At 38.4% G+C, this 27,709-nt stretch overlaps 1 protein-coding gene across 9 annotated transcripts in view; it reads left to right on the top strand.

The window, feature by feature from the left end:
• LOC149834116 (senescence-associated protein AAF, chloroplastic-like) overlaps positions 1–26,592 on the top strand; it is a 43,081-nt gene extending 16,489 nt beyond the window's left edge. For 4 of the 9 annotated variants that reach the window (XM_090011219.1, XM_090011223.1, XM_090011222.1 and 1 more), the window contains 12 exons: positions 617–949; positions 4,437–4,619; positions 5,600–5,673; positions 6,053–6,129; positions 6,219–6,290; positions 10,262–10,330; positions 11,226–11,272; positions 11,356–11,482; positions 11,573–11,641; positions 11,744–11,847; positions 18,121–18,196; positions 18,356–19,102. In XM_090011219.1, the coding sequence (XP_089867345.1) occupies positions 654–949; positions 4,437–4,619; positions 5,600–5,673; positions 6,053–6,129; positions 6,219–6,290; positions 10,262–10,330; positions 11,226–11,272; positions 11,356–11,482; positions 11,573–11,641; positions 11,744–11,847; positions 18,121–18,196; positions 18,356–18,535 (1,374 nt within the window). In that variant the 5' untranslated portion in view covers positions 617–653 and the 3' untranslated portion in view covers positions 18,536–19,102. Of the gene's footprint in view, positions 1–510; positions 950–4,436; positions 4,620–5,599; positions 5,674–6,052; positions 6,130–6,218; positions 6,291–10,261; positions 10,331–11,225; positions 11,273–11,355; positions 11,483–11,572; positions 11,642–11,743; positions 11,848–17,351; positions 17,533–18,120; positions 18,197–18,355; positions 19,103–19,148; positions 19,542–23,124; positions 23,267–26,419 lie in introns of those variants that run through there. The other 5 variants (XM_090011220.1, XM_090011221.1, XM_090011226.1 and 2 more) reach the window with 4 other exon arrangements.
• Positions 26,593–27,709: the final 1,117 nt, after the last annotated feature.

The raw sequence follows: 27,709 nt of genomic DNA, 5'->3' as shown, positions 1-27,709 counted from the left end.
CTTACATATATATAGATTATATATGCTCATATTTTTGACAATTTGAATGTTGCTACCTCATCATTTGGTGCAATTTATCAATGAATATTTTGTAAGAAAATGCCACAATTACATTCAGCTGAAGGTGGAGAGAGGAAGAAAAAGAGAGAGAAAGAGATGCTAAAAAACGGCAGCCAGGCTAAAGAGATGTCTAGCCCTAATCTCATATATGAAACATGTATTACAACAGGTTTATAATACAAAGAAATTACAAGATTGCCATTACACAAAAAATACATTCTTAATGTGAATAGACGCACGGATCCAGATCCAGTCACGTCAAAGTCATATTTTATCATATTTTAGTAATAATTGATTTCTTTGTCATCAAGAACTTAGTGTTTCAATGCTTGATCAGTTACAGTTATGTTGTGAGTACATTGGTTTTCCTAGAGTCGTAGCTATGTGACTATGTCCTGTAATGTACCATTACTCATATAATCAGTTAGAATAAACTTTTGTTTATTTCAGGACTGCAGCATAAAAAATGGCCAAAAGGGGTGTAAACTGAAATTTTCTCCAGTGTTTGTGAAGTGGTAGTGAGATGATCCATTTCTGTACTTTTTTTTGGGCACAGGATGTCACAGTGATCATCATTGATACCTCTGTAGCTGATGGCCACTGACATCTTGAATCTTGCTGATCCATGTGGATTATTTTGCTCTATCACCAACTCTTCCCATAAAAGTGGAGTACACTATGCAAACCAGAAACTTGAGTCCAGAAGGCTTAGCACTCACTTTGGTGCAAGGCTGAGATCCTCCTGTGAGAGAGCATGGAGCATACATGGAAAGCTTCATAATTCTTCTTTTGTTAAAAAATTTAGTGTTCTATGTGGGCCCTCAAGTGTTCATGAGACTGAAGCTTGTGAATGTCTTCGAGATTCTGGAGATTATTCAAACTGTCAAAGGTATGCTACACCGTGCTTTAGATTTCAGGTTAACTGTACTGTAAATAAAAACATGTGCATACACAAATGAGAAAAAAATGCATACAGATACAGATGCACAAACACACACATGCATAGAGAATAAATGTGCCTGACAGAGAATCTGATGCAATTGGATTCTTTGAGTTGGATACGTTGATTCTGAAAATTGAAAACCAACATTTAACTATTCAGCTAGCGTACTTGACCCCATTCCTTTAGCCACAAAGTGTCCTGAATAAAACTGGAGATTTAAGCTTGCATAGCGCTATCTCTCTTGATTGCTCCTCTCTAGGAATGGTACTTGTATTTGTAGACTAAAGAAATAAAACTGGAGACTTGAGCTTGCATAGGCTATACTTGATTTCCCCTCCCTAGGATGGTACTTGTTTTTGTAGACTAAGGAAATCCTTATTTTTCACTGAAATCTAGGAGTATAGTTGAAGCCTCTCTACCTACATGCAAACTAGAATTCTAGAACTTTTTTCACTTTTCTTTTTTGATAAGAAAAATGGGGTTTATTCTGGAACTTGCATCTAATCTATCTGTAATTAAATTGGAAATGTATTAGGGCTTCTAAATATGAAGATATTTGGCATATAACATTCAATTTTATCATTAATTAGTAACAAATGTGAAATTACCAGTTTACCACTTATTGAATTCTAAATTGTCTCTCTCAGACACACACACACACACATCTGCTAATGTATCTACAGTTTTAGGAAATATGTTTTTAGCCATAATTTATACTTAACTTCACTTGTATATAGTAGATTTACTGAAACACATAATGAAGACTAAACATAATAACACACTCATTGTGGTCTACATAGCAAGTGAATTTTAGATTTTGTTGCAATGTTTGTAGATATGCACTCCCATTGGAGTTGGTTAATTACGGTATGACATTTAGCCCTTCTATGACACTTAGTGATAAGAGCATGTGGATTATTACAACCATTGACTCTATTGGCGTGTGGTGCTCACTTGTGCATATGGTTTTGCCTGGAATATGATATTAGCATTAACTTAGGGGTCTAATGCATGTGTCTGTGTTCTTGTATGATATGGCTGCTGCTGAATTATCAAGTGGTTTCCCTGTTTGCTATGAATACTACTCTGCTCCTTGGTTGCCAAGTACATGCAGCATGCGTTGCCTTATCCTATCTCATTGCAGCTGTCAGATACTTCCACAGTAAAAACCGATGTATATATGATTATGTTCACCAAATAACTCAAAAATATGGCATGCAATGCATGGTATAATTGAATACTTTCATATGATTAAGTCCTACATGTATGTAGCTATGTCACAGGGATTCGGCTAGCAGGGTGCCACACCCGCTTCGACACGACTCAACGCGGGTGCGGCCAACCCGACCCTGGGTGCGTTGATCGCACCCAGGGTCATTTCGGTCCTTTTTTTTGGATTTTTGTAAATTTTTTTTTGCCCTATTAAATTTTTGCCTGGACCCGCACTGGGGGGAACCCCCGGACCCCCCTTATATATATATTACATTTTTGCCCTTGCCACACCCCCACACCCGGTTTTTTTGGAAGTGCCGAATCCTCGCACCCGCACCCACACCCATGTGACATAGGTATGTAGTCAATCCTGCACCCTATCTTGCTAGTAACAAATGATCATACATGAGTTATAATATATGCAAATAAACAATGTTGTACCCAATTTACGAGAAGTAAATTATGATCAGAGAAAATTTTCATCTGAAAAACAATGCTGGATTGAGATTTGGATTCAGAAAAATAGACTAGTGGTGGCAGATTTTCTTGTAGAAAATGAAACAGACTTGAATGAGACTTTTGATTCCAAATTCTTTTCATTGGAAAATGATTCCATCCTGCACCCACTCCTGATAATGAATAATATATGATCTGCAGTTAAACAATATAGCATGCAATTTATAGAAGTAGATAATCAGCACACAGAAAACCAGCATATTGTTTAATTTAGTTCCATGGAAGAGAAAGTATGTAGGGATACATTTGGAAAACTAGCATTAAATTGAGATTTTCATTAAAAAGTAAACTGGTGATACATTTTTCCATGGAAAACAAGACATATTTGTAAGAGTCTTAGCATTTGAAATGCTCTTTTTTTTTTATTCAAAAGAAACTGACCACTGACCACTGACCGAAGAACTTCATGCCAACATCAGATGTTAATGGAAACTATCATGATTACTCTAGTAACTGCAACAACCAGAACTTCGTTTCCACTTGCTGCATGAGAGAAGCAAGAAGATGTCTATTGCATAAAAGAACAAGGAAAGGGAGATAAATAACAAAAAGGACTAATAAAAGAGTGAAAGAAAAAAATAGTGTTGAATAAGAATAAATATAAAGGTTTTGAGAAAAGTTTAGTGCTATGAAGGAAATAAAAAATAAAGAGCTAAGTAAAAGAAATCTAGATTTTAGATTTTCCTAAGAAGTTATCTATTAACCTTAATCTAAATATACCTAATCTTGAATAAGGGAGAAAAATCAACCTATCATTAAAAGAGAAGTAGAAAAGTCACTAGCTGATTACAGAAAAAAATGATTTCCTTTCATTTTTCTTTATTAACTGATTTTCAGAAATTATAAAATCTCATGGTGGTAATACACTTCCTGACTTGTTGGTTAATGAGAGAGGTTCACTATAAAGAAATCTGTTTCTTTGAAGTACCATGCTTGTTAATTTGTTAGCCCTCATTTTTCAGTTTTCTTTGTACTTTTATTTTTATTTGAATAGCAATTGGTTTGCTACTTCTTCCTCTGGCTATGTAATTATATTTTTGTTGCTGTTCTTGTTTCATGGAATAGTATTGTCTTGCTGAATTTTATAACAATGATCAGAATGCATTTGTAGCCAAAGAAATTTGATAGGTCTTGCATTGGTCTGCCATTAGTCAATGCCTTAGTTTCACACATACCCCTAGCCTTCGTATCTGGTTTTGTTGTCGTTGCCCTTTGAACTACATAAGGCATTCTGTTCTGCAGCCACTACTTTGACTCCTTGTATGCAATTATGAACTGAATGGAACTTTCTCGATTCAATGAAACTTCTTTTGTAGCTGAACTAACAAGCTATGCTAACCTCCTGTTCCATGTTACCTTATATTCCCTCTTCCATGTTCTGTAACATAGCAACTTTCTGTTTATCATTATATCTGCAATCTTAACATGTAACAACCACAGTGGTATAATAGAGTTAAGCATATGCCAACATGAAGCATCCCACCTGATTATAATATTGGTGGAGTGATATTAGTGTCACTAAAAATATATAGGTGCATTTAATTGCTTCTCATGCTAAAATGCATAATTTTGATTGCCAGGGCTGTTTGATAGTCAATTGTGCACTTTGCTTTTGACATTTTGTCTAGATTTTCATCATATGATGGTTTATATCTTAATCAGGGTGATATGTGTCTTATCTCAAAGGTCTCTGTTTCTGTAACAGTTCCCAGAGTAGAGATAGGGAAGCAGGAGAGTTGATGGAGACTCTATTTGCTGACCATTCTGGAAGGCCTCATGACAATTCTACTAATGTAAGCATCGGCTTAGCGGAAGCTTGCAAGCATGCCTGCAATGATGCTAAATATGTAAATGAAAGAGCTCGCAATGACATGATCTTGCTTTCACGGTAGGTTGAACTCTAGTTTACTCTTTGGGGAGGGGTGGAGGGATGAGGGTGTTGAGCTATTGTCTTCCATGACTATCCATGGAGGTGAACAAGTTCATCTCAAGATTTTATCCCTAACAAATTTTATAATGACATGCTGTTCCACACTTTAGTTTGTCACATTAGGGGTGGACATCGGGCCTGCCCGGTCCGTTTACTGGCGGACCAGGTTTTGGCCTGGTTCTTAACGGGCTCAGGTTTGAAGAGAAGCCCATGGTCCGGCCCATTGGCCCAATGGGCCAATGTGAAGCGGGCCAGGTCCTGCCTGACCCAATCTTAAAACGCATAAATGCTTGACTGAAATTATGGGTTAATGAGAGAATAACAAGTTCCCATGCAACTAATTCCTAGTTAGTGCAACTAGTTAGGTAAATAGCAAATAGCAAGTTCCCATGCAACTAATTAGGTAAATAATAATAGTTATCCAAGTTACTATGTAATAGTTAATTTTTAAAAAATTTATATTATTAAAAAATTAATAAATAACTTAGGCCCATCGGGCCGGCCGTGTAACCCACGGGCCGGCCTGAGCCCGGCCCACGTATATAACAGGCCGGTTTTCGGCCCGGTACCTAATGGGCCCGGGCCTAAAATCATGGCCCAAACCCGGCCCATGGCAGGCCGGGTCGGCTTGGCCCATTGGGCTGCCGAGCCAGTTGCCCACCCCTATGTCACATAGGTATCTTAGTATTTTTTATAAAGAGAAACATATTACAAGCCACTATGCAATTCCAAAGTACAGATAATAATGTTTCATTTTTTTGAAATTACAATATGACCATCGTGGTCAGAATTAATGTATGAAATGACCACTTCTTTCTAAAAGTTTTCAGCGGCATGACTTTATGGTGAACAGAAATTAGGAATGCTCTCTCTCTCTCTCTCTGTTGGTTTATACTAAATGGAGAGATCACTTATAAGCCAGCTGACATCTTATCCAGTGGAATAACAAGGCTGAACAATCGTGCACGCCAGGATGTCACTATTCTTGGTTTGGAGTTCCTGAAGCTTGATGGTGAGCACTGGCAATCAATATTTTTGAATTAGATGCATGTAATAACATGAGCTTCTTAGTCACTGTTTGTAATAAAGAAAGTTGTACATTGGTTTGGACTAGTCATTTATGTTCTTTTTATTGGGATGCATTGTTTGCTCATTATGGTTCTTTCAGAAGGGGACTTTATGGAAGTTATTGATGCCTATGATGGTTCTTTTATAGCTCACTTCTAGCTTATTTGCAAATTTAGTAGGGCTGTACCATCCTTGAGGCTTGCTGCTCATAAATACTTGTCCATGTAAAGAAATAAGCACACTCACAGACACATATATGAAGACAGCTGTACTTTGTGTATTTTAGTGTTATCTTTTTCAAATAAGAGTCTAATAACATGCAGCTCGAGCACGGGAGGATACTGAGAAAATTGATCATAGTGTGAAGATAAGAGCTGCTCGCCTTCAACATATGGCTAAAGTAAGCTTGATATGACACCGATCTAAATTCTTGATCAAGTTGTCTATCTTCACATGATTAACATTGTGTTGCACTGTCTTCTCAATTAGATTTTTAAAGACAAAGCTCGATCTAAATTGAAAATGGTGGCAGATCAACATTGGAGTGATGGGGCACTAGAGGTTATATTTCTTTTCTGATAACCCTTTACTTATCAGTTTACTGTAGCTGAAACTCTTATTCTTCATTCTGCAAATTCTCTAGCCTTGTGGAAATCTTCTCTCTTCTTTGTGTTAATGAACTCTTTTATCCCCTGCATATTTACATAGACATTGTTTTGTTTAATGTGGAAAATATTTCCTTATGATTTGTTCATACTTATGCTGTTAATATAGGGTGTGAGATGGTTACTTTGTGTGGTTTATCAAATTACTTGAGTAAGGTGAAGGTAATGTTTGATCAGTTTTGTTTAGAGTGATGTTTGGAACCTTGGAGTTTAGAAGCATTGATGGTGTTTTACAATATTGAACATTTATTATGCCTGATATTTTGTATGCTTCCCATCAGGTATTGTAATACACACATGATGCAAGGGTAGCACGTTTGGAAGTTTGTTTCAAGATATATTAAAGGAACACAGGCCCTTGTCTAAATTTTGAGAAGATCTCCAATTTAAACCTATCTTCAAGATTCCTAGCTTTTCCTCCATTCTAAGCATACCTAATCTTATACATATAAATTAATAATGTTTATAATGTTTGTAAGAATATATCATACTTTATTTGATAATAAGAGAGTGAGCTACAATTCAACAACTCAAAATGCTAGATAGTTCAATTCATCAGCATTCTGATCACGTCATATGCTCATTTTCTTTAGTTCCTTCTATTAATGCCTAGTTCCACTATATTCTTCAATTTGACAAAAAAAATCCAAGTATAATGAAACATCTTGTTGATTGTAACTTGAAAGACCTCCATTTCATTTTAGACATGATCAAGTACCTTGAAAAGGTCTTATCATTCATCATCACTAATCTAATAAATCCGTTTTGAGTGAGCTTTTTATTCTTCTACATGAACAACAGCCTTTGTCTTATTATCTATATGTTTAAGAGTAACATGGTCAATTGGAGGTGAGACCCAAACATTTTTTAGGATTGTTTTATTGGTTTAGAAGTTTACAGCTGATAAAAGATTAGACAAGCTAGGTTTTGAAAGGCAAAGTATTTTTTTACATGGTCACTTTTATTTCATGTAATTTCTTAAGGTGAAATGACTCAATCTCATGAATTTACTGAAATACTCCAATTCATTCATGATCTAGAAATATGATATTTTAAACAATAAAAATTCATGTCTAATTTTGAAGATTTCTTGTCTCCTTCCCTTGATAGTCACTAGCTGTAAGGCTTTTGCAAAGATTTAAAATAAGTTCGTAATGACATTTACCCCTTTGGCTTTGGTGTCATAATCATCAGGGTTGTTGTAACTCAGTCATATCTCAGGACCAGTGAGGTTAGGGCTGCACAATGAACCGAGCTAGCTCGGGCTCGGCCTGTTTAAGCTCAATTTGAACTCGTCCAAAAAAAAAACGAGTTGAGATTGAACAAGGGCTCAAGCTTGGTTCTCATAAACGAGCCAAACTTGAACAAACAATCGAGCTCAGTTAAGCTTAATTAGCTAGATTAGGCTCGGTTCATATGCTTATATGAGGCATCAGTTTTCATATGTGTCTCTTGAATAATGAAATAAGAAACATGATTGCCTTAATGATTTAGTTGTTGGGAAATTACTTAGGAGGTGTTGAGTTCAAATCCCATCTTTATTTATTTCAAAAAAAAATTATATTAAAGTACTTTAGTTCAGTTGAGCTGAGCCAAGATCGAGCCAGTTGTGGACAGAGGGTGTCCAAGCTTGGCTCGTGTGCAGCCCTAATGAGGTGCATAGTTGGATAACCCAGTAACTCAGGCAGAAATTGATTGACCCTCAACTTGTGACTTGTTGAGCTGAGCCAAGATCGAGCTGGTTGTGGACAGAGGGTATCCAAGCTCAAGCTGAGCTTGAACACCCAAAAATTATTAGCCAGACTAGCCAAGCCAGCTCAAGCTTTCCTCAAGCTCAGCTCGTGTGCAGCCCTAAGTGAGGTGCATAGTTGGATAACCCAGTAACTCAGGCGGAAACTGATTGACCCTCAACTTGTGACTTGTTGAGCCAAATTGGATGGCCTTGGTTAACCTAGTTTTTTCTTCTTAAAATATAATGATATTGTCAAAACTACAAATCTATTCATGAAAATGGAAGAAAACACACGTTTACAAGTACCAAAAAATAAATTATAGATGTAAAATAAGTTGTAGCAAAAGAGCACTTTACATGGCGCCCACCCAGCCATCCAAGCAATGTGGCACATCACCAAAGCCCAAAGTCCACTCTTGCCTAGTCCGAAATTGGTTCATGTTGCATAGAAGCTACTGCACAAATGCTGGTACTTGATCAATTCACACATTAGAGCAGCTCCCTCGTGAAACCCCTGGCCCTTAATCAGTCCTTACTCGGGATTCAGTCGAATTCACATAGTAGAATGTGGTGCAGCTGCTTCACCATAGCAGCTCTATCATAAAGCCTGGCCTTCAATCAATTGATTGTGGAATGAACCCTTAATTGGTATAAGTTAATGCATTTTTCCTTTCTAAAACATTAGAAGTTTAGAACCCTGAGTTGCAGAAGTTGGATGAATTGCCAGATTCAGGTCAGGTTCAAGTGTGAGTTAGGGATGGCAGTGGACCGGGGCGGGGGCGGGGGACAAGGTCTCCACCCCGGCCCCGTCTCACTCCATCCCCGCACTGGTTTTGATTTTAACCTCCATCCCTGCCTCCATTCCCGTTTCATGTCCTCCATCCCCTGTCCAAACGGGGACCGAGGCGGGGTGGGGTCCCATTTCTCCCAGGTCTATTGCCATCCCTAAAGGCATTTTAGTTATTTTACTAATGGGGATCGGGGGCGGGGCGGGGGAAAGCATAAGTCTATCCCCGCCTTCATCCCCGCACGGGTTTTGATTTTAACCTTCATCCCCACCTCCATTCTCGTTTCATGTCCTCCATCCCCGGTCTAAATGGGGCAAGGCGAGGCGGGGCCCCATTTACCTCGGTCCACTGCCATCCCTAGTGTGAGTTTAGGTAAAAACCAAATCATACCTTATTGTAGGTCAGCTCTTCGATCTTGCCAACAATGGCAAGGTGTCCAAATGTCTTTGTGTTCATGCATGTGTGTGTCTTACTACCTCTTAATTTTGTACAATTTCATTTCCATCAAAAGTTTCACTCACAAATAAAAGTATGAGTGTGTGCACATCTATGGATGGATTGTGAAATCTGCTAGATAGAGTACAACTTTTGGTTAATATAGAGAATGAGATTACCCTGGCCCAATGTTTTATTGTTAAATGTTTACTGAACCACAACAAATTTGTGTGAGTCATTGTATAAGGTCCTTTCTTTGTGCATGCGTCTTGAATATTATCTTCTATTTATTATTGTAGTTCAATCTTGGATCTGTCTGGATTTTTTTTAGTACAAAGTACAAACCATATTTACCAGAAGCGCCTCCCTAAGGAGAAGTGCGCTTCTGAAGCATGAAGCACCACACTTCCCCCTTTTGGGGGAAGCGTGGGGGAAACTCACTTCCCATTTGGGGGAAGCACGCTTCCCACTTGCTTCCCCTGCGCTTCCATTTTGTTAATCGTTTGCTTCCCTTTCACTTCACACTCGCTTCCTCATTGTTTCCCCCTCGCTGCCCCCTCATTTCCCCTTTGTTTTTTGTATTTTTCACGTTATTGTTTATTTTTTTTGCTTCCCACTTGTTTCCTTCACGTTTCCTTTTTCCCTTCTCATATGCTTCCACAGTCACTTCCAAAATGAATCCCTGCTTCACGCTTCATACTACTTTTTAACACTCGCTTCCCCGCTTCTGCTTCATGCATTGCTTCCCGTATCCATTTTGCTTCTTGGTAACTATGGTGCAGACCCTTTCTGTGAATGATATATGGTTATTTATTGCATATAATATTGTTGTATCTGTATTCTCAAGATCTTTTCCTTGTCCTGTTAACATTTTTTCTTTTTGGGATTACTCACCTTTTATTGTCTTGCAAGGCTGATCTCCGGCGGGCTGATTTTGTTGTTAGGAGACGTGCGATGGAAGATGCCTTTATGGCATTACAGGTAACTACTATCTAAATGTTTAGATGTGTTTTTAGAGTGACCAAAATTAACAGCTCATATCACACTAAAACTTGATGAAAAATCAATTTTTCTAGTACACAGACAGACACACACACACAAAGGGAAAAGGAGTTGCCTCTGCCTGTATGCTTGCACTTCAGGTCACCCAATTTGCAACTTTATTTTTCCTGAAGTTCACGATCATAAATTGCAGTTGTGGTCTTAGAGCCAGCATCATCATCATCTATTGTCCTTTGATGAAATATGCAGTGTACAACCAACAGGTTGAGATGCTAGAAACCATCATGATGCTGTAATATGATCAAGGAATCTCTTGAAACTCAGGATGACAAGTGAAACAACAAAGTGAATATACAACACATTCTTTTATTTTCTTCTGTGGCATCTTCTGTTACATGTTATTTCTGATTAGTGGTTGACGTATGTCATTGCATTGCAATGGGTCATCTTCCTCAGCTTTGGATACCAGTTTACCTTTTTCTCATATAATGGCTCTAAGCTCTTTTAATACATTTTTCCTGCATGCTTCTGCAGGTGATGCATGAATTTATTACTGAGTGATTTTTGTTGTATCTTTCATGATATGTCAAATGTTGCAGTTAATTAACTGTGATAGTACTGGTACATTTTGGTGATTGAGTGGGACATATTCTTCTTTTTTTCTTCTCCTAGCTAGGTTCAAGAGTGGAATATTTAGCACAATGCTCTAGCAATAAATACCCTTGAAGCTTTCTTTACACCCAAAATTTTTAAAAAAGCAAGGCATATTTTTTATGTCTATGAGAAAGTTAGTGATCATAGTTACCTTTTCTTGTACTCATCACTGTTCTTATTTAGTCATGATTCAAAAATGTTTTTTATTTCATTTATGCAGTTTGTCAAGAACATTCATGACATGATGTTGAAAAAAATGTACCAGCTGTAAGTATCTAATGTTTCCATTTGGAATCATTTTCATTGAAGTTAATATATTAAAACACAGTTTTTATTTTTCTCTTTCCTAGTCCAAGAAAAGATGCCTTTAGAGATAACAATGATAATATGATGGGACAAATCATGCTCGAGAAGAACGGCAGGGCTATGGAATTCTTTCCGGGAGAAATATCATCTGATCGCATTACTGCTATACAGGTTCCAAACATTTACCACTTATATGGATGATTTGGTATGTTATATGTAAAGAAAAATATTCATTTTTTTTTTATATTTCAAGCTATACAGGAAGCATATTTGAGCATGGCGTCTGCACTATCTGAAGCTGATGGAATTGACTACACTGACCCAGATGAGGTTCGTACCCAGTATCAGATGATAAAGAAGTTGGTATTTTAAAGCAAGTTGATAGTTTTGGAAGTACTAATTTTCTTGGATTTTGGCTTATTATGGATGCAGCTTGAATTGCTAGTGGCAACTCTTATCGATCTTGATGCAATGGATGGAAAAAGTAGTGTTTCTTTATTGGCTGAATGTTCTAGTTCTCCTGATGTTGGTACTAGGTATGTAACATTTTATTTGCTTTTATGTGTTTTTCTACTTTTTTTCTCCGTCTTTGCTCTTTTTAACTTAATACTTCACACTAATCAGAACTTCAAACTGCTTGGTAAAATTGGTTTAATTTGCTGACAGTCAAGCAAGTATAGCACCAGCACTCTGAAAGAGTCCCGAAGGTTTTATCTCTATTTTTTCCTTTTTTTTTTAACCCAATGGAAAGCCATCGAAGCATATAAACATATAGCTGTGTTTTTCATCAAAATCCTATTATATGTATAGATCCCAAGGCAGTGAAATTAAATATTGTAACATACGATTTAGCATAAAGCTATAAAATGTCTTCAAATTTCCAGCTTTTAAACTACTTATTGGCCATTTTCACCCTTTTCCATGCTTAGCTTGTTGTATTGATGAATATTTAAAACCTTTCTATGACACATCTTATTTTTCCTTGAACAAAAAGGTTTGTGAGAGAAATTTTTTTTCTTGTAAATATGTTGGAAGACCCATGTAATATACTGACCTAAGTCACCAATAAAAGTCAAACTTGGGTCCCTTGGAAAAGTCAAACTATGATCATAATTGTCCAAAAATTATAAAAAAAACAACAACTACGCCTTCATCCCAAAACAATTGGGGTCGGCGATATGAACCAACAAAGAAAATCATTCTGGGTCTTCCACATGGATCCTTCTCCTCCATTCATTTCTATCCAATGCCATGTCCTCGGTGAGGTTCAAAGCATTCATATCCTTTCTTATCACCTCCATCCATGTCTTCCTAGGCCTACCCCGACCTCTTTTAACTAATATATTTTCCCATTTCTCCATCCTTCTAACTGGAGCATAATTGTCCAAAAATTATAAGAAATGAAAATTCAAAGTCAAACTTGGGTTCCTTCAGAAAATCAAACCATGGTCATAATCTTCTAGGAATTATAGAAGACAAATATTCTAGGTAAATTGTAACAGTCAAACCTAGGTCAAACCTAAGGTCATAATTGTCCATACATTATAGGAGGAGGACATAAAGGAAAAATAAACAAGGGCTACAATAGATATGGATTTGAGTGTGCCATTTTGGATTGAATAGGGTTCAGTTCAGCCTAAGTACTACAACCTGCTTATTGTTAATGTAGTAGAATGACACACCAAGTAGCTGGGTGTCAACAAGAGTTGACACATCATCCTATTAGGTGTCAACATATGAATGCAAACAACTAGGAATGGACACCTCAAGCAACTGAGTGTCCATGACCATACTTACACCAAACACTAGGAGGACACGAAGCAAGTGAGGTATCCACACCCTAGTGAGTATGGGAGGATAGAAATATGGGAGGGTGGAGACCCCCTCCCCATCACTTGAGTTGCTCTTAGAGGCTGTCCCAACTAGAGAAGGAGAGAGAGAGAGTTTCAAGGTAAGTTGCTATTTGTCATTTGAAGTTAGAATTATATTTGAATCATGATTTGTAAATTACAAATTTGTTTTGAAGTTAGAGTTTGCTTTATGACTTGTAAATAGAAATTTATCTTGAAGTTAGGATTTAATGTTCATAGTGAGAATAATTTAATTACCATTTTATGAAAATTACATTTTGAAGTGAGTTAGTATTTACCATTCGAAATTGGGATTATTTTTACATTTTAGAGTAAGTGTAAGTTTCAGTTCTCTATTTATGATTGGAGTAATTTATATTTGTTAATTGCAGTTAGAGTTAAATTTGGTTTAGTAGTCATGCCTTTTCATAATTAGAGATGCTTCTACCATTATATATTTTTATTGCAAATTATAATGATAAGGATCTTTCATTCTTCCTAAATTGTTGAATTTATTGGAATTAATTGTAAAGCTATTCTTTATTACATTTTAGCAAGATTGGAAATCCCCACATCACTTATGGTTTTCAAAATTGTTATTTTAAAAGAACTATTCATACCTATGATTTCAAAAAGAAAATAAAATACAATGTTTTTACACCTATGATTTCAGAAATGATTATACATTTTATCTCAAAGAATTGTTTATTTAAAAAAGGGTTTTGATTTATTCATTGAAAGTATATGTGCTTCCAAGTAAAATGATTTTTAATATCAAAGCATTTGTGAATTTTAGAATGTCCAATCACTTTTGTATTGAATATGTATCGAACCGCTAGTTGGTTGTGTTTCCTCAACGTATCTTCCGAGGAAGACCTTTGGTGTTGGGTGTGAAGTGTGTGTATATGGCCTAGAGACTTGCCATTGAAATTCTATTAACCCAGTGGATTGGTCCCGGGCTAGATAGATCTTCGGTCTAGTTAATGAGATTAAGTGGTCGGATTTTTGTAATCGGTATTTTAAAACGTATTTTTCATTAAAGTATTTTGGAAAATCGCCAACCAAGTAATAATAACCGACTTTCCACTTTCGTGGTGAGTACGGATCGATCCACAGGGAACGGGATACACTCAATTAAATCTACAATTTGCACTTTATTGATATTAACTTGTTCAATTACAAGCAATCATACAACGAAATCAAATTGAACAAGTATGAAAAGAAAAACTACAAAGTGACTCAAGCCCTAGGTTGTAGGGGCATTTTCATCATTTTCATAATAGAGCATGCTATCAGTTGGACGAATTGCACTAACCTGCAGCTGTATATCACCTACAAAACACAAAATCAACGTTAGTAACGATGATAAAAACAATTAAGAAAGTCAAGTCTATGCTAATGCTAAAGTTAACTAATAAACCAAATTATGCTTAAAATAATGAAAATAACAGGACTTAATTAAACTAAACTATACTAAACTAACCTAATGCTAAAAATAACTTTGTACTTAGACTCAGACTCTGCTACTAAACTTAGAAACAAAACTATAACACTTATGTAAAATCGAAAATGATAGTTATGTCCCCGCGCAACACTAAACCCTAATTCCTGACAGGCTTTCACAAACTGAACAATAGATGGCCCAAACGGAGTCAGATTGGAGTGATTTTTGTTTTGTTGGATTCCTGACTCGATCAGGAATCCAGCAAAACTTTCAGATTGCAAATATCACTCCGGAAGCTCCGGATGTACGCTTCACAAATTCAGTAAAATTTCAGCAACATGACTGTCATGAAACACGAATTCGCAAGGAATAAAAACTAATTATTATCTACGCTAAAAATCTGACTACGCTAACTAAGACACACATACATGACAGTCTACTATTGAGTACGCTACCAACATACTGAAATCAGTAAAATAAACTATTACTTTTCCTCGTAAAAACCGACAACACCGACTAGGGAAGAGACTCTAGCCGGTTTTGGCATGTGAGGCTAGAACGGGTGCGACGAAGCAAAAACACATAAACGAAAATTATTCTAACCTAACTACGTTGTATATCAGACTAGATGCTAACTAAATGACCACTCAAACAAATTATAAAACCGTAAACTACAGTAAATATACTTACTACAATAAACGCCTAATACCGACTAGAAGAACTCTAGTCGGTTTTTGGCCTTCGGGTTAATCAAACACTAAAAACGATAACAATGACAAGAATTAACTAATCTAAGCTATCTACGCTACACAACACAGTATAGACTAACTAATTACCACCTAAAAACATGCTGGAAAATATAATATTAACAATGAATACACCTACTTGACAAACGCCCAAATCGGGAAGAACCCTACTCGATTTTTGGCATTTGGGCGATAATGCATCTATGAATGAAAATCTAAGCAAAATGCAGCAAGATACAGTAATGTAAACTAATTTTGAATGCTTAGAATTATGCTAGTCTACGTCAATCAAACAAAAGGAGGACCTAAAGCAAACCGACCACAACCGGCTAGAAGAACTCTAGTCGGTCTTGGCGCAAGAGGGAAATTAGCTATACTAATATTCAAAATAGCTAAAACAACAAAGACACAACCTACACTCGATCTTAGGGTGCTGGTCTGAGCACAAACTTAAGCTAAGGCTGCCACCAAACCAGAAAACATGCACACAACGAAAAACAAAACAACACACATGTCGGTTTTAGCTAAAAGAGGGGAAAATAGACAAACCTCACGCTTGGGCTGTCCGACGAATGGAGAGGTAGTGGGGAGCGATTTAAGCCAAAGAAGCTGCGCCAAAGCGTCTGCTAATGATGCTACTGCTGTGGCAATATGCTGCATGTTGCTGCGATATGCATGGTGGAGATGCGTCGAGTGGTGGAATGGAAATCGAGCCGAGCTCGGGTGGAGAAGAAGACCGGGGAGGTAGAGCCGGTCGATCTTGGTGGAGTAGATGGCACCCCAGCCAAGAATGACACCTTACACCTCTGCTACACCTGCAAAAGACAACAAATATTGATCAGCAATCAACAAGGGGGAAAAGAAATGGAAGAAGAAGAAGAAATGGGGAAGAAAGAGGGGCGACAAAATGAGAAATGATGAAAAACTAAGGAAAACCAAGGAGAAGAAGAAGATGGAATGGGGTGGCTGAAGAGGGAGGCGTGGAGGATTGAAACTCAGCACAAATGGGTGCAAATCCCTAGGCAAAAATGATTGCCTAGGGTTTTGTGCTACTATTTATAGTAAAAATCTCACTTTTTGGAATTTCCAAAAAGGAGATTAAAAAGAAACTTATTGCTAGGCACCATTTTGAGAGGGAGTTTTTTGCAATTATTTTTCGAAGTGGGTTTGGATCCTATTTGGGTTGGATTGTGGTGTTTGTGCATTGATCTAAGGCCCAAAATGACCATTTGGATCGGATCTTGACCCGATTTGCCTCGAGGTCCGAACCCATGCACTAAAAATGCAATAACTTACTCAATTTAATTCCGATTTGAGCGAAATTCGAACCGTAGCTCATTCATGCTCAAATGCATCTAAGTGTGGGTTCTTAACCTATAAATGATGCCTAGATGCATGAATAATGTGTTAGATTGATGCACAATTCATGCATCATCATTAAGTATTACTCATTGCAGATATTGACCTTGTGCCTTAACTCCTCTAGGGTTTTGAAATGTTATTAGTGAACCCTTCCCCAGTTGGTAATTGTTTCACAATGTGATTGGCATTAAGTGTTTGGCTCATCAGGTAACAAAGGGGCATTTGGACATGGTTTTTGGATAGTAAAGTTTAAAAGTATTGCTTATACCAAGGACTTTTGTTTAAAGTATTGTTCAAATCAATGATATCGAAACTGAACTAAGGATTTTACTCTATTTCAAGATTTCAAAGGCTAGTTGTAAATTGTTTTTGAAAGATGACTGTCCGAGAAAGTTAATTACATGGTAACAAAATTTTGAAAAAGTTCTTCCAAAAGTGGCCTAATTTTTTTTAAGATCATGCTTTTAAATTGTTGGAATTTCAAAAGAGGTTGGTACAATAAACCGTTTCTCAAAGCAATGCTTTTTTGAATGATTATGTTGAAAATGAACCTTACACTCTAAGATGGATGGTAAATAATAACTTACTAGGTTGTGGTAGCTCATTTCTTAATCATTGTGCTTTTCATAATGAAGCAGGGTGGTTTTAGTTACCAGACAGTTTAGAAGGATAATCACGACAAGGATATGGGCAGAAAAAGATCGAAGATTTTGAGTCATTTTCTTTTGTTAGTTTTATGTAATGAAGGCGCTTGTATATATCCCAAAGCCAGTTTATAGCTGGTATTAAATATTGAAATAAAAGTACAGTTTTAGTAAATAGAGTTGCGCAAATGCTCTATCTTCGTTATTCTTTCTTTTGTGAAACCTTGTTGGGCTTACACTGTACCCAACATCAGAAATGAATGATTTACAATCTCACTCTCTGAGACATGACCAGTTACATGGCGGTTTTTGGGGTGTGACAACCCACATGTACAGAGTGATATTCTGTTATAATCTTCTTACCTTGACATATGTAGGAATGGGCAACTAAAAGGCATATGTTCCCTGGTTGAGCAATAAAAAAATCCACTTCTCAAACTCCTAATGATCGAAGAAGCATCATCAACAGTATGTCATGTATATATAGTTGGCATTGTAAAGAAACACGATCTACAATTGGATAATCAGTGCACTTCCACTATTTAGGTTTTAACTTTTAATAATGATTGTGCCTACTCTAGGATGAAATGCTGAACATTCTTCTCTGGGCTTGAATCTGCAATCTTTTTGAAATCTGTTCCGTGATTGAAATATTGAAATATGTGATCTTTTCAAAAGCCTATTACATGTCTGATCATGTCGATTTGGTCTTCATGGCTTCCACTGTTACATGCTTATTTTGACATCTGTTTATATGTTGCAGGCAAGCTCTGGCTAATGCCTTGGCAGCCGCACCATCTATGTGGACTCTTGGCAATGCAGGCATGGGGGCCTTGCAGGTAATGCATTTGGTATTCTAAGTGAGTAAGCTGACTCCAAGTTTTCAGCTGTATCTCCAGTCCCATACATGTATGAACTCCCTTGCTGTTAGGACACTTCTTAAATCAAGCTAGATGTCTGATCTGCTTTCTGGCTTGTATTTACATGCCTCTTAGCAGAGGTTAGCACAGGACAGCAATCCTGCGGTTGCAAGAGCTGCATCCAATGCTATCAATGAGCTGAAAAGACAGTGGGAGATAGGGGAAGGCGACAGCTGGGTGTTCACCATGAATCAGAAGCTGGGAGATATTGGCAGTGTAGAAGACGATGGAGAATCTGATAACCAACAAGATGAATAGTAAAGAATATTTCAAACAAGGCAACTGATCTTGGGCAAAGATATGGATTAAGAAAATTTTGGTGTATCCCCTTGATAGCATAGTGGTCTTTTCTGCCGTGTTCTTGGATGGTAGGACCGGGATAGCCATATGTGCTACTATATGAAAGGTCCATGAGAAAAGTGTATTATGTGGATGTATGAATTCTTGGTGGATGACCAGAAACACCTTGAAGCTAACTGGATGGGGAAACTACCAGTGCATATTGGTACTCATGTCAAAGTAAAGGAGAAGGAAATACAAAGAAAAAAAATAAGAAAAGGATCCATTAACTTTTAGGGAACTCAGAAGTATATGATTTGTGTCTTCTTTGAAATACATGATCACGTAAATTGGTTTGGGGGCAGGTACTTTTGTCTCATAATATTACCATGCATGTAGGCTGTAGATACATGCATATTTTGGAACCATGCAGGATTCTTGAATATGAGGGTAATAACTTTATACATTGTATAAAAATGTGGGTTTCGGGGAATATTCAATTATGTTTTTTTATCTGCAATTATTGTCTTCTCATTTTCTTTCAAATTACTGTTAACATATTGAAGATATCTTCTTCTTTCTTTCTTTTTAGCATCAACTTTCAAGTAATGTCACCTTCCCAAGATATCTATGATCTGCAGCACATTTAGTTGGTTCTCTGTGGCTTTTGCTATGGAAAGAATTGGCCAAAGAGAGGAATTGAAACTCAGAACGTTAGAATCTTGGGACTTAATATTAGGCTGTTGCTATTGTTGCTTAGACTCCTTCTGCATCAGAAGGTGCTGACAGATGTTCGACTCTATGCTTTCATGAAGTGGCCGGGTATAGATCTTCATTGGTTAGGAACTCCAAAGCTGGGTACTCTTGTACTTAGTCTTCCTTTGCTTTTTGCTGTATCTGACAGTATCTATCTACCAGAAGGGTGGATCCTCACCACCCTATCTGAATAAATTTATGTTCTTCAAAAGGCTCGTTCAGCTAATCTACTTTATGTTTATTAATGATTTTTCATGGAGATATTGGCTGCATGAGTGTCTTAGGACTGGTAAACGAGCTGAGCTTGGGCTCGACTTATCTGACTTGGGCCAGCCAAGCTCAGTTTGAGCTTGTACGAGCCCAAGGTGGTTCATTTAAATAAAAAATGGTCTTTTCATATGGTTCACATTGAAAATGGAACCCTTAACCTGTTGGCTACAAGCATACCACCTACTATTTAACATGTTTTTTTTTTCATAAATGGTGTATATATATATATATATATATATATATATATATATATATATATATATATATATATATATATATATGTTTAACTAGACGAGCTAAGCTGAGCTGAACACCTCAAGCTCAATTCGCTTATATTAAATGAGCTGATCATAGTTCGGATGACTGAGCTCATGAGGACCAAACAAGCCTCATGATGCCTGACCTGAGCCAAGCCACGGGCAGCTTGGTTCATTTACATGCCTAACTTGAGTAGAAAAAAGAAAAATTATTGAAATAAGCTCGGCTTGTGAAGAAAATCTGGTTGTTCCGGCTCGAGCTTGAACAACCTTTGCCTGGGATCGAGTCGAGCTCGAGCATGGCTAAGCTCGGCTCAAGCTGAAGACCTTTAATTTTTTTTTTTTATTTATAACCCAAAGAAACCACACCCAACACGAAGGCCTGGTTGCGCTGGTTCAACCTGCCATACCTACAGTCGTCATGCCAGCAGCGTAAAACTCCGAGGCTAGGACCCCTGCCCCCCAGGGCCTGTGCTACGCATTGGCTTGTGCAGAGGGTTGACGCCCATGAGAATCGAACCTTGACTGCCCGTCTAGCAGCCAAGTCCCCACACCACTATACCAACCCCCCTTGGGGCAACTGAAGACCTTTAATTTAAAAACATTCTTTTTGAAATTTGTGTAAAATGTTTCTTTGAAAGAGATGAAAATGGTGGGATTTGAACCTATGCCACTTACAAAAATAACCAATGACTTATCAGTTAAGGTTAAGGTAATACCTCTCTTTATAACCACATTATGAACAAAATACATACAAATATAAAATCTATTTTTTTTATATAACTATGTGAGCCAAGCTTAATCGGGCTTACCGTGCTTATCTGAGATGATCTTCCTGTTCAAGCTTGGCTAGTTTATGTGTACCCAGTCTGAACCCTTGTTCAAGCTCGGCTCATTTATTTTTTCAAACGGGTTCGAGCCAAGCTTCAACGGGTTGAGCCCAAGATCTTTGTGCATCCCTAACAAAGACATTTCATTATAATTTTAATAATAATTTTCAATATATCAAATATGCAGCATTGATGCTTTGTCAGCAATTTAAAAACATAACTTTTAATATCCAATTTCCTCAAATCCAGCACAAAAGTGACATACTTTGGGAGGAAATCAAATTTTTTAGGAATGGATTAGCCATGATACTTTTTTTTTATATATATATATATTTACACGGATAAACTGCCTCCAGGATCAGAGACCTAGCCACACTGGCACTGCCTACCATACTTATGGTCACTGCCCTGACAGCGTAAAACTCTTGGGCAAGGAGTGATGCCCATGAGATTTGAACCTATCTGCCTAGCAGTCTAGGCCCCCATCCCACTACCCCAAACCACTTTGGAGCTATTAGCCATGATACATATTAAGAAAGCTGGATAAAATCAGGATTATAGTGATCAATCACATTTTTCTAAAATTAAACTGAAAATATCACAAAAAAAAATGTGTCCGTGTTTTATCACCATTTTTTAGGAAAATTTCAGTTCTTATTTATTTATTTTTAAATTTGATATTTAATCACATTTAATTTTAAAAAGATTCTTAAATAAGTGGAACTTGCAACGTCCCAAACACAAGATGCCGTGCACTAACTGCTCCTACCACACAAGCTGAGTCCCCCCATTGGTCACTTTTCAATTTTATGAATAACCCTACAGTACACAGATCCAGTAATCTAATGGTGCGTTTCAACCACATATGTGCGTGGACAGGACAGAGCGGGATGTCCATGCACGTCTGACGATAGGACAGTACACACTGTTCTGCTCTGTCCACTTAAAAAAAATTGTTGGGTGTGTTTGTGACTGTCCGTGCTCTACTGATCCATGAGGGTATGTTTGATGGCTGGTTTCTCGCGTTGCGCGGGACCAAAAGCCTCAAAATTACATGTTCTTTAACAAACATGGGACGCGGCGAACTCGCAGAACGTCGTCCGCCGCATCCATGTTTCTGTGATATTTTCGTTCCACCCCCACCCCTATTACAAAAAGAACGGAGACGGGAGGAACAAAGTAAAAAAAAAATAATGCCTGACGGGCGCGCCCCTCTCTATTGCCCGACTCTCTCTCTTTCCTGTGCAGTAGGATCACCTTTGGTAGAGGTAGCGGAGGGGGAGGACCGACCATCTCTCCGGCCACCATCCCCGGCTTCCACCGTACCAAGGTAGGCAAACTTCCAGTCATCTTTTTCTCTTCCTTGTTTCTTCCATGCCCCATTTGGTTGGGTGGAGGAAAACGTGAGAGGACCGAAGCGGCACCATGACCCTACCAGACCACTCTCAGCCACATAGAGTGGAAAATGTTCTTGGGGTGCCGTCGTTGAACAGACGACACCTGAACACCACTTTTTTCTGGCCACCCACATGGCCGGAATGGTTGCGGTCGTGTTCGGTCTGGCCAGAAAAAGCTTTTTTATTTTCTAAGACCCTCTATTGGTTTTACAGTGCTGGGGTGGTGGGTTAAGTGCCACGCATGTCAGATACCACCTTCCCATCTTATTTTCCAGCCACCCTCTTGGTCGGATGCAGTCGGACCCTTCTTAGTTATCGGATATGGGGTGGCTGGTCTATTGTGGTTTTTTTAAGGGCTGTCCTGAGTCAAATGGCTAGTAGTTTTGAGCTTTTGGAAGTGGGTGAAGTGCCATCCTTATTCTTTTGTTATAGCCACCAATGCATGAGTGGAACAATGACTAAAACTGTTTTGTTGTGGCACACATTAGATTTTGGTTAAATTTTGATAGAAAGAGAAATAAAATAATTGTTCTGTATCATCTTAAGGCTTTCACAGCATTTTGCTAAGAACAGAAGAAAATATTATTGGTGTTACTGAATTCTCTAGTTTTCTTCCCATGTATGTTCTGTTTGTAGAACAGTGTTTCTGAATGTTCTGAATAATCATGCAAGTGTTTTAAGATAAGTGATGTCTAGTTTATGATGTTTGTTTCATTCTAAGTGTAAGAGAAGTTACAGTGTGGTTACTCATAATTGTTATAGGAGTTACAACTATAGCTAGAGGAAAATGGAGCATAGGTGACCATGTTGATGGGCCAAGTGAAGATGCAAAGTTTTCAAATGATTTTGAAGTGATATATATTGGAAGTAGTTGTTCTTTGCTTGTTGTAGACCGTGGCAAACAGGCAATTAGAGAGATCCAACTTCACTTTGATGATTGTAATTCGATTAAATTGCAGCACCTTTTGTTTTTCTCATGTTTATAGTTTAGATTCTTTTCTGTTAGTTGGCTCTTGGTGGAGCTTGAATACAATGGAAGTTGTGCATTGTTGTTGCAGGGATTGTTGTGCTTCTCTGGATTTTTTTGGTTACATGTTGGCTCTGCTATAAAGAAGAGTTGGAACCACAGTTTCACTACAGAATGCGAGTACCCTGTTCCATTGGCACCAAACTGATCCTAGTGTCTAAGAAAATTCACTGGTATACATCCAAGAACCTCCCTATATGTAATCACTGAGAGTTGTTTCTGTGCATAACTTCTGGTTCTTCTCTGAAAAATCACTTGAACCATAGTCTTTGTGCAAAACATGTTTAAGGAAATTGAGAAGACTCATCATATTCGAAATGGCAGAACATGTTTAAGGAAATTGAGAAGACTTATCATATTTGAAATGGCCATGATCGACCTTTTTACAACAATTGGGAACCCGAACATCAACAGCAGCTGTAATATTACTTGGTCTTTTTGTAAAACCCAGCGTAAAAAAAAAAACCGGACCCGGGTCAGATCTGGACCCGACCCGGATCCATACCCGAGCCAGCCCCAGCCCGTCGAACGGGCTTTCAGGGGCTGGCAAGAGGCGGCATACAGGGGGCTGCCCACCCCCTGCACCCTCTACAAAAGGAGTGAGAGAGGGGGAGGAGAGGCGTTCGAGCCTCTCCCCCGACTCTCTCTCTCGTCTCTCTCCCCTCTGTCTCTGCTCTCCCTCCCCGACTCCATCTCTCTCCCTCTCTCATCGCTGAACCGATGCCGGTGAGCCCCTCTCCGTCGAGGCAGCCCGGCGACCTCCCACCTCCCCAGGTGATCTCTCTCCCTCTGACAGCCCAGGTAACCCCCCTTCTCCTCTCATTTCCCCCCCTTTCCTTCCTCTTCCCTTTTTCTGACAGGCAAGGGGGGCGCCCCGCTTGCCTTCGTCTCTTTTAGCAGGCAGGGGGCTTCGCCCCCTGCCTTTTTTACTATTCCGGCAGGGGCCATGGCCCCTGCCCTTCTCTTTTGAGTAGGGGCCGATGGCCCCTTCCCTTCCCTTAAGAAAGGAAGCAGGAGCCTTCGGCTCCTGCCTCGTTTCTTGGAAACACAGCAGGGGCCATTTGGCCCCTGCCTCCTCTTTTTGAAAGCCGCAGGGGGCCTTTGGCCCTTGCGCTCCCTCTCTCTGCTCATTTTTTCGACAGGGGCCATCGACCCTGCCCTTCCTTTAAAACTAAGCAGGAGCCTTCGGCTCCCGCCTCCCTTTTTGAAGACCCAGCAGGGGCCGATGGCCCCTGCCCCCTCTCTTATTTGTTTGGCAGGGGTCGAAGACCCCTGTCCCTCTTTTTTATAAACCCGGCAGGGGCCAATGGCCCCTTCCCTTCTTTAAATATCCGGTAGGGGCCGATGGCCCCTGCAGCTGTTTTCTTTTGCAGCATGGGTCATTGGACCCTACGCCGTTCTGTTTCAAGTTTGCAGGGACCGTTGATCCCTGCCCTTGTTTTGCAGAGAAGCCGAGACCCCAGTCCTTTGTTGCCATTTTCCTTATTCACTTAAATGCATGCTAATAACGTACCTTTGCAGCTTATGCAACGGAGCTCGTTCGCGCCCCGCGAACCGAACCGGCGATTACCTACGCTCGTAGATGACATCTTTCTCGCAATACCCCGAGGTAGGGGAAATTGCACAAGGACTTAAATAATTGAAGCTAGCTTAAATAATTAAAGACCGAAAGAACAAATATATATATATTTATATACGTATAAGTATATAAGTATGCTTTTAGCTAAAGGACGTGGTTTCGCGATCCTTGTCCTTTATTTACGCATTTTCCTGCTTTTTGTCTTTAATTTGCCATCGTGCTTTGCCCCAGGCTTTTGTTTTCGCATTTCCTACTTTCTGTCTTTAAATTGCCGCCGTGCTTTGCGCCTAGGCTTTTACTTTCGTATTTCCTGCTTTCTGTCTTTAATTTGCCACCGCGCTTTGCGCCCAGGCTTTTGCTTTCGCATTTCCTGCTTTCTATCTTTAGCTCAAGGACGCAGTTTCACGATCCTTGTCATTTGCTTTCGCATTACTTGTTCTATGTTTGTCGTCGCGCTTTGCACCCAGGCTTTTGCTTTCGCATTTGCTGCTTTCTGTCTTTAAAATTTGCAATATCGATGGATGAAAGGAGTCCCTTTTTATCAAACATACGGTTCTGCAAATAATGTTGGTTTTGAAGCATCGCAATGGGTCATCCTGAATCAAGCATTCAGAAGGAGTAGTTTTTCTACTCTGTTTAGTATTTTTAGCGCAGCTTGAGTTTTTCCAAAATCTGTGACTCGAGCAAGCTTGTGAGCGTAATTTTCTTATGCGAAATCCATATTTACCGTTTATCGTTGTCAGTGTCAAAATTGGTGTTCATGTTGACACTACGATAACGAATGTGAGATTCGAGAAAATCACATGCCATAAGTTGGCACATGATATTGGTCATTTCAGAAGTTTAGAATGATGACATTATATCTTTGCAAATTATGATTGTTGAGGTTCCTATTGAGGACCTAGAACCCTTCCTCGTAACATGCTCATAGACATGCATGGCATGCGAGCAATACGACGGATGTTGAGACGGTCATTCGACCTCGACTAGTGCTATGAGCACATTGGTAAAACACATTACACATTGATTGATTATCGCCTTCACAGGTAAGATGCTCGATTGGGTCAAAAAGCCAGATCTTGTAGAATGGGTCGTTGGTTAAGTAACCCCTGACACACACATTCATTTTCTTGTTGTCTGTCAAGGGAGAGGACATATTGATACACACACTTCGATGGACAGGTTGTTAACAATCATTCTACGAACAAAGACTCGGTGTCCCCAGTCATCGGAGTTAAGGGATGAGACTACTAGATATTATCCTAGGTGGTAGATCTTTTGGACTTCTGTAGAAGTGGGATGCATCCGTAGCCACGAACGCCTTTGGGGAATCCTTTCTCGGCTAACGACCATCCCCTTAAGAACAAACTCAACTAGCTATTCGGGTTATTCAAAATACATAGAATAATAGACGCTCGAACTAGTCTCAGTTGTTTCTACGATTCGCGTCTGCGCGTACCCGCAGGCCAGTTAATGATGGAACATAAAGTAACTTGTGCACTCCACTTGATGAATTGTAGAATTGTGTTTTATGCTCAGTGATCTCAATACATTATTAAATGTTTTGTTACATCATGCAACATGTGCTAGTTAGACTTTTACTTATGCTAATAAACTGCTCATGTTAGTTCAATAATTGCTTAGTTACTCATCACACATAGTTAATTATTTATGTTTCTTTCAGACATTTCTGTCTACTTGTGCACCTACTAGTTTTTCACGAAACTAACCCATTTTATGGGTACAGGTGATGATTAGGTGCTTAGCAGGCGATGACGCGAATGCGAGATGTCTTCAGGATCCACTGTTACCACTCGCAGCTCTTGTCCTGATCGTTTTGGGTTTTTGTTACGAATTTCTTAAAGAAATCCAAATTTTGTACAACTTAAAAACTATTTATAATACGAATGTTTTCATCTAGATATTTGCAAGTTATGCCTTTGTCTTTTTGTTGTTTTAGCTAACGTGCCCAAGATTGTCGACTTGCCCTTTTTTCTTTTAAAGAAATGCTTCCGCTGATTTTATAAATAAACTCTGAAAATAAAAAAGATTTTCTAGCCATTAAACCATTTTCAAAAGGTTTACAAGTTCGAAATTTTGAGGTGTTACACTTTTAATTTGTGCATATTTTAAGAAGGAAACTGGATCCTTGTAATCATCAAGGATACTTCCCAATGCCCAATTTCCTGTAATATTACCCTATTTGAATATTCTCAGGTTTATTACATCCCTAGAACTATCATCATGCATCAAGTTGCTCCTTTGGCGGATGCTGGTTACGAGCACTTGTTTTTTTGCTTGAGAAGAGGATTAAAGTGATATGAACTGAATTCGTTGAAATTATGATGGTTATGTTCATGAAATTGATCATGAAATGGGGTTATGGTGAAGACTAAATGTTGTTGATGAACCTATTTAAAAATCATATTCAAGGTTAAAATCCAATTTGAGATCCATATTCGAGGCAAAATTTCATATTTAGGGCAAATATCTAATTCAAGATCCATATTTGGAGCAAAAATCCAATTCAAGATTCATATTTGACACTAAATCCAATTTGAGATTCATATTCGAGGCAAATATCCAATTTGAGATCCATATTCGGGGCAAAAATTCAAGTTGAGATCCATATTTGGGGCAAAAATCCAATTTGAAATTCATATTTAAAGCAAAAATCTCATTTGAGATCCATATTTGGGGCAAAAATTTATATTTAGTGTAAAAATCCAATTCCAAATCCATATTCAGTGTAAAAATTCATGATTTTGGATATAATTTCATAATTGAATCCATATAAAGGCAAAAAACCATAATAAACTTGTTAAAACATGTAAGATGGTGGATGGATCGGGTCATACGATCCAAAATGAAGTACTTCGACCCATTATCTATGAATGTCCAAGTTATCCACACATTATCATCAAACAACGGACATTTGGAACATAGCATTTGATTACGGTCCAAACAAATGTTGGACTTAGAACAGTTGTTAAGGAACGAACATAACCAATGTTCTCTTCTTTTTGTTCATTTTGTC

This window comes from Nuphar pumila, chromosome 6, assembly GCF_984573655.1.
Source record: "Nuphar pumila chromosome 6, dmNupPumi1.hap1.1, whole genome shotgun sequence".
NCBI lineage: Eukaryota > Viridiplantae > Streptophyta > Magnoliopsida > Nymphaeales > Nymphaeaceae > Nuphar > Nuphar pumila.
Note: the sequence above shows the minus strand (reverse complement) of the source record. Positions and strands in the feature narration are given on the sequence as shown.